Source organism: Hydra vulgaris, chromosome 01 (genome assembly GCF_038396675.1).
Source record: "Hydra vulgaris chromosome 01, alternate assembly HydraT2T_AEP".
NCBI classification, from domain to species: domain Eukaryota; kingdom Metazoa; phylum Cnidaria; class Hydrozoa; order Anthoathecata; family Hydridae; genus Hydra; species Hydra vulgaris.
In genome coordinates this window covers 10,952,080-10,959,032 of record NC_088920.1, presented here as the reverse complement: position 1 = coordinate 10,959,032, position 6,953 = coordinate 10,952,080, and the positions used below count along the sequence as shown (strand labels likewise).

The following is a 6,953-nucleotide window of genomic DNA, read 5'->3' as shown; positions in this document are numbered from 1 at the left end:
ATGGCGAAAACCTTAAAAAGTTATTTTTTTATAAACATAAATATGAGTAAAAATTGTATAAAAATTGCAAACCTAATATAAAAATAGTTTTTGTTATTATAAAATTAAGTTTTTTTATAACTCAATCAACTCAAAAACTTATGACTTTACCTTAAATATAGTATGATATTATTTGAAAAGAAATTAATAATAAAATAAAAAAATTTAATATTTTATTTAATTTGCTTATTTAGAGAAAACTCTAAAACATAATAAAACATAAAAGTATACATAAAATATTTAACAAATATTTATTAACAGTATTATTTAAAAAACTATATATTGATAACATAATAATTAAAAACTGTAAATGTAGTAATATTTAAAAAAACAATAATGAATAATGTACCGTAAATTATCATAATACAAGTATAATATTATTACTAACATTATAATTGTATAATGATAATACTAATAATAATAAAAAAAAATTACAAAAATTTATATACCATAATAAAAGTTATATTTAATAATTTATATTATAATTTTAACTACTAATATATTTGAAAACCAATTATTTATATGATATTTTAATAATAAAAAATTAAACTTTTAAATATTAAATCTAATAAACTAGTAAAATTAACTTGCATACTTTGCATACAAAGTATTTATTATAAAATAATACATTAAATATTTTCTTAGTTATTAATAATTATTGTTTTTGTCTAATATATTTAAGATATTAAATATTTTATCGTGTTGTAACTGTTTTTAATTCATCAAGGTTACGAATACATTTGTTACGGTAGACGATATTAAACTTCTTGATATTCGAACAACGAACCCATTCATAAATTTCTGTAAGAAAATCAATGTCGTCGTGAAGGTAAAGAACTAATTCTTCACTAAGAATAAACCAAGGAAGAAAGTTTTCTTCGAAATCTTTTTTTGTTATTAAATATGAGATCGATATCCACAACTTTTCAATCTTATCTTTCGGTTTCCTTCCTTCGAAATTAATTGGACAATAAAAGCAGACATCGCGGACATTAGTTGAACATTGAATGAATAGTTTGTTTTCTTCATCACTTAAAAGATTTTTATTAACATCTAACGACGTTAACTTTCTTCCAGATTTTAAGTAATGATTTACAAAATAATTTTCGCAAGAAGTTTTGTAAGAAGTATTTCCATCGTGAATCGAAATATTCCATCCCCACTTTCGTTTATCAACAATTGATTTTATTTCATCATTAAATGATGATTGACTTTCATAAAAACATTCAATGAACAAATTACGGCGATCATAACTTTTACGTAGACGATCTAAAGTAAAATAATATTTGTAAAAATAAAAAAAACAAATAATTAAAATAATAATCAAAATTATAACATAAACATAATATTCTACATATTCATACACATAATTTTTATTAATTTAATGATTGAATAAAAAATCATATACAATTTTTTATTTTAATTAAGTAGATTGTATTTTACATAATAATATTATTTACATAAATTAATATTAAATTAAAATGATATAAAATAATAAAGTTGTGAAACTTTTAAATAAAATAATTCTTTAAAAAAAAATATAAAATTGTATACAATTTTTTAATTTTGTTAAGTTAAACATTTTATCACATTTTTAAAACGAAATAATTTAAATATAAGTTATAAATTAAACATATTTAAAATAGCATAAAAAAAAATAGTCATTTATATAACTTAAAAATACTTTCTTTTATTCATATATTCCAAAAAAAATTTCTTTGTTTGGTTGTTTTTAATAAAACATAAAACATTTTATTAAACAAGTGAATGTTTTTAATAAATCAAATTTCTAAAGATAATTTGTAAAAAAAATATTTGTTGATTCGATTTGGACGTCTATTAAAAACTTTGACGACTTTATTTCTTTAAGGGCGATTTATATTGCATTGGTAAAATACTGAAACTTTCAACAGGTCAAGTGCAGAAAAAAAAGTTGAGAAAAATATTTCACACTTTATTCCCACATTTTACCCGTAGAAAATATCCGCATTATCGAATTTTATCTGTCTTCTCAACGCCGTTAATGCATGTTCTGGAAAATACACGAATTTTGCGTTTTTATAAAAAGGTTATGTTTGACTGCATTTTTTTAGCCCAAATAATTAATTTTTTTTAATTTTTTTTTTTCCCCGAGCGCTTTAATTTGTCTAAAATCAAATAAAGTTAACTTTTTTTTAAATTACTAAAGTTTAGATATAAAATTTTGCTTTATAGTTGATGAACCATATTTTGGTATAAAATGGTGCTGCTCTCAATGAAGATAAAACATTAAATTTAGAAAACAACTTTTTCAAACAAGTTTTAAGTTATATGTTTAATTTCTAACCAGTCATATGTCTGCAAACATATTAAAGGTCGAAAAAAATTAGTTATTTCAAGTTTAAAATCTGTTTTTTCCATTTTATATGAAAGTTTTTATTAATTTGAGTGTGAAGAACACACAAATTGACATACGGCCAGTTAGACTTTTAAAGTTAAACCTTTTAATGTTTATTTAAAAGTCTAAACTCAAAATTTAAACATTACTGTGATATGAACCACCCCTATTTTATAATGCCATAAAACTATTTTACTAAAATTCCGGTCTTTAAATTACCTTAGATTAATGTAAACATGTAAAATAGCGGGCAGAATATAAATTTACTTAACCAAATTTAGAATACAAGTAAACAACAGATTTATAATAAAATTTACTCAATTTTTTGTTATGTCAGAGCTGTCTATTGCTGATCCTTTAACTTGCGGTTTCTCTAAAGTTGCAGTATATATAGCTTTAACTGAAAAACATAGAATCAAACATTTAGTAAATGAAAATTATAAAGTTTTTAGATCAAGAGTGCTAAATCATCAATACAAAATTTATATTGAAAAAAATCCTACATTTCACTTTAGTTATAAACAAATAAAAAAAAAAGGCCCGGTTATTGTTAAACATTTAAAAAACATTTCAAAATTGTCTTTGAAAGATATTTTGCTTACCTTTTCCAAAGAAAGATTTATTAATTTAGGAAGCTCAAAAATGCTTCATAGCCTTTTTAACTGTCAAGAATGCATAGCTAACAAAAGATTAAAATTAGTGTTAGAAAAATTTCCTGTCAAATGTAAAAGGTTCAAATATAAAGCAGAAAAAAGAGGAATGTATAGGCAGAAAAAACTTTCAATCGCAACTCATAAAGCACTGAACAAACTAGATCAGGATTTTAATAAAACATTTTCCACCACATTCACAAAGGCTATGAAAATCAATATACCTAATCCACAAAATAAAAAAAACAAACTCAGATATGATGCAAATAAAATAAAAAATGATATTGAAAATCAATGGAAAGAAACCTCAACAGATAGGTATTTATATACGAAAGCTCAGCAGATAAGTATTTATAAACACCTGAGTATTTAGATCTATACATACTAAATATTGTTTGTACATACTGTATATACTACACAAGTGTGTGTGTGCTTGCTGCGCTAGAGAGAGAGAGAGAGGGAGAATGTACTCTCTCTCTCTCACTTTGTTTTACATATATAATATATGTATATAACACAAAGTATAATAAAAAATTAACTTTTTTAGGGCATTTGGTGTTCCTGTATCATTAAGCAATAGAGATAAGCTCCGCCTAACCCATAGTTTTGAAACACAAAAAAATGCGAAAAAAAGAAGAATATTAGAACTATCAGCTATAAAAAATGTAAGTCAAGTGCAAACAAATGAGTTGGTTAAAATAAGAATAGTTTATCTTCAAAACAGATTTGAGTTAAGTCAATATTTATAATTACAATGCGTCATTATGTTAAATTTAGGACTGGCATAAGTCATTAGTTCATCCAGTGACCCCTGGGTGAAGTAGTATGTAGGGATTTTTCTACATAAACCAAATAAAGAATCTAATAAAACCTAATAAATATCAAATAGAGGAAAATTTAACTTACACCATTATAGTTCTTACCAGCTCAAACGATCATTAATTATAAATGATGTTTGCATTTTTTATAATTTGGACAATATCACTAATTAAATGCAACAGATAGCCTTGGTATTATAATTTCAAGTTGTATATTTCAATATATATATATATATATATATATATATTTATATATAAATATATATATATATATATATATATATATATATATATATATATATATATATATATATATATATTCATATACACATACTTTAAAACTCTATTCACATCTAGAAGGAACCTACGAGATGTGGAAACACTCACAGTGCTCGTTTAACAATCCATATGACAAATGTGTTCTAAGTACAGAGAAGTACTAGCCATTCCTTATGTAGTTATGTTATATACCTTCTAGCATACTACAGAGAAGGATTAAGGATTGAAAGGTGCATATAGTGAGGCTTATACAAAGTTTTTTTTTTCTACCACTAATTTAGGGAGAGAAAAAAGCAAAAAACCCTGTCGGTTCTATTGAGAAATATTCTTGGAAACAAGTTGAGTGTTTGGATGAAATTTCATCCTACCCTAATGGTTTTAAAATAAACTTTTCTGAACTAGCACGTAAATTTTCTGTGACAAACAAAAAAGGTAATAGTTTTAAATGTCTGCGATATAGTATATTTACAAAAATAATAAACTAATAATAAATGTATTATGCTAATAAATTAGTTTTACCATTTTAACAGTAATAAGTACCAATAAAAAACAAGAATTTTAAACAAAATAATTTTTAGGTATTACACCCGCAAACGGAGGCCAAGTACTGAAAAGACTTTTAGAATCTATGAACTGCGATCTAAAAAGACTAAATCTAAAAAGAAAAATGTCAGATAATACATACTTTGATGGCACTAATATTAATAATATACAGTATAGAAGAAAAAAACGGAGGTATTTATTACCTTTCCTTCACTTATCATTAATAAGTTAAACTTTTCAAATTTTATTAATCATTCATGTTTAAACTCATTTATAGGTTAAACATGCCATACATCAGAGATATATCTTTGCCATGCGAGCCAACTAATAAAAAAATAAAGCAGCAACTCAAAAAAAAAATAGACGATGGAACATATAATTCAGGGGAAAAGATTGTACCCCAAAGATATGAAAAAATATTTATATCATCTGAAAATCAAACAATTACAAAAAAAGAGGTTCATATTGAAGGCAGAAAAATTTCCTTGAAAGATATAAGACTAAATATGTTCAAAGACCATGAGATTTTTATGAAAGTTCGAAACGATAATGAACTAGAAGCACTTTCTCAAAGGCAAATTGTTGATGCTCTTGATAATATTAAGGAATATAAAGATGAATATGACACCTTAACTAAAAAAGAGCTGATAAATATACTTAAAACTTATGAAAGAACAAGGAATTTAATGTTTTGGCATGATTGCTCCAGTATATCTAATCACACTCACTTTCTTGTTACTGTTAGCGTAATGTATGATACAGCCATATTTTTAAGTAGCTTTGAATATAAACAAAAGTATGGAGAGGACATAAATGTTCAATCAGAGGTCGAAAAGCCTTATTTATACATACTTGGTAGATGTCCTTCCAATGACCAGCAACTTTTGTATAGCGATGACAGGATTAATGACATTTTGCAATTGAGCAATCCCTTAGAATTCAAGGGAACACCTATTTTAGATGTTGCACGAATATTCAAAGGTGACAATCCAGCAGCACAACTGGAAGCTGGTCATCAGAAGGGTGGTAATTATTTTTGTTGGGCATGCAACATGCATGCAGATCTTTCTAATAATATATCTATATCACTAAGCTTCCCATACACTTCCTTACAAAATCGTATAGACCATATAAATGCAAGTAACACCTCACAGCTGGCAGTAAACCAAGGAAAAACCAAATTATATTCATTTCTAAAAAAAGATCAGATTGAACAAGAGCTTTATGAAAGAAATATTCAATTTCCATTAAATACATCTGTCAAAAAAATAAAGGAGCTATTGGCAAATGAAATGCATGGAGTGCAAGGATTGCCTGCCCTTCTTTTTAAAAAACCAGGTTTTTCTTTAACGCAACTAAATCTTTTACACTATGAAATTTTAAATAATGAACCAATGCATGATATTTCAAACCATATTAAAAATATATTTGATGAATTGCCATATTTAGTAGAAAAAAAAGATAAAAAAATTGTAGAAAATATAATTAAAAGCTCTTTCAATGGTATTGAAGCAAAAAATGCTGCCAACTATCGAAAAAGTTTATTAATAGTTACTAACTGGTTCCTAGAACATTACAAGGTTGATCACTTTGTTTTTAAATTTTTACTAACTCTGTGCGAAATACAAAACATCCTTTATATGCCAGAAGAATCTAGATCAACACACAGTATTCTTCGTTTAATAAATACCACATTTGTACATGCAATAATTATAAAAGAACATTTAGAAGCAAATTTAAAAAATAGCAAGCGAAAATTCTTTGGTGCATACTATCACTCAATCACATCCCATGCTCCACTACAGTATAGATTGTTTGCAGGTCGTACGTCTAATGTGGAAAAAGAAGAAGCAATGTTTCAAAATTTGAAACTGTCAACAAAAACATCTTCTAATCATCATTCAGATAATGTTATTTTTAATGCAATAATCCGCAACCAAGCAAAAAAATATTTAAATGAAGGAAAAAAGTTATGTGATGGCGTTTCAATACTTCATAAATTCTACCAACCATTACATAGTCTATTTAATGACACAAAAATATCATTTACTTGGATTGAAAAGAATAGCAATGAATATCAAAAACTTTTAGAAAAATCAGCTGACTATTTAGTAGAAGACATTAATGTATGGTGGAAAGAAGTTGAAGATGGAGTAGTATTCTTTGATATAAACTACCCCAATAATTCGAAAAAAATATTTACCCATTTTCGTTCCTCCTCAATGCAACAACAGTCAGAGTACTTAG

The 6,953-nt window shown here is 25.3% G+C and overlaps 1 protein-coding gene across 2 annotated transcripts in view; it reads right to left on the bottom strand.

The window, feature by feature from the left end:
- Positions 1–541: 541 nt before the first annotated feature.
- LOC136075103 (uncharacterized) overlaps positions 542–6,953 on the bottom strand; it is a 39,780-nt gene continuing 33,368 nt past the window's right edge. For both annotated transcript variants that reach the window (XM_065787374.1, XM_065787373.1), the window contains one exon: positions 542–1,308. In XM_065787374.1, coding sequence (XP_065643446.1) covers positions 734–1,308 — 575 coding nt within the window. In that variant the 3' untranslated portion in view covers positions 542–733. The remainder of the gene's footprint in view (positions 1,309–6,953) is intronic.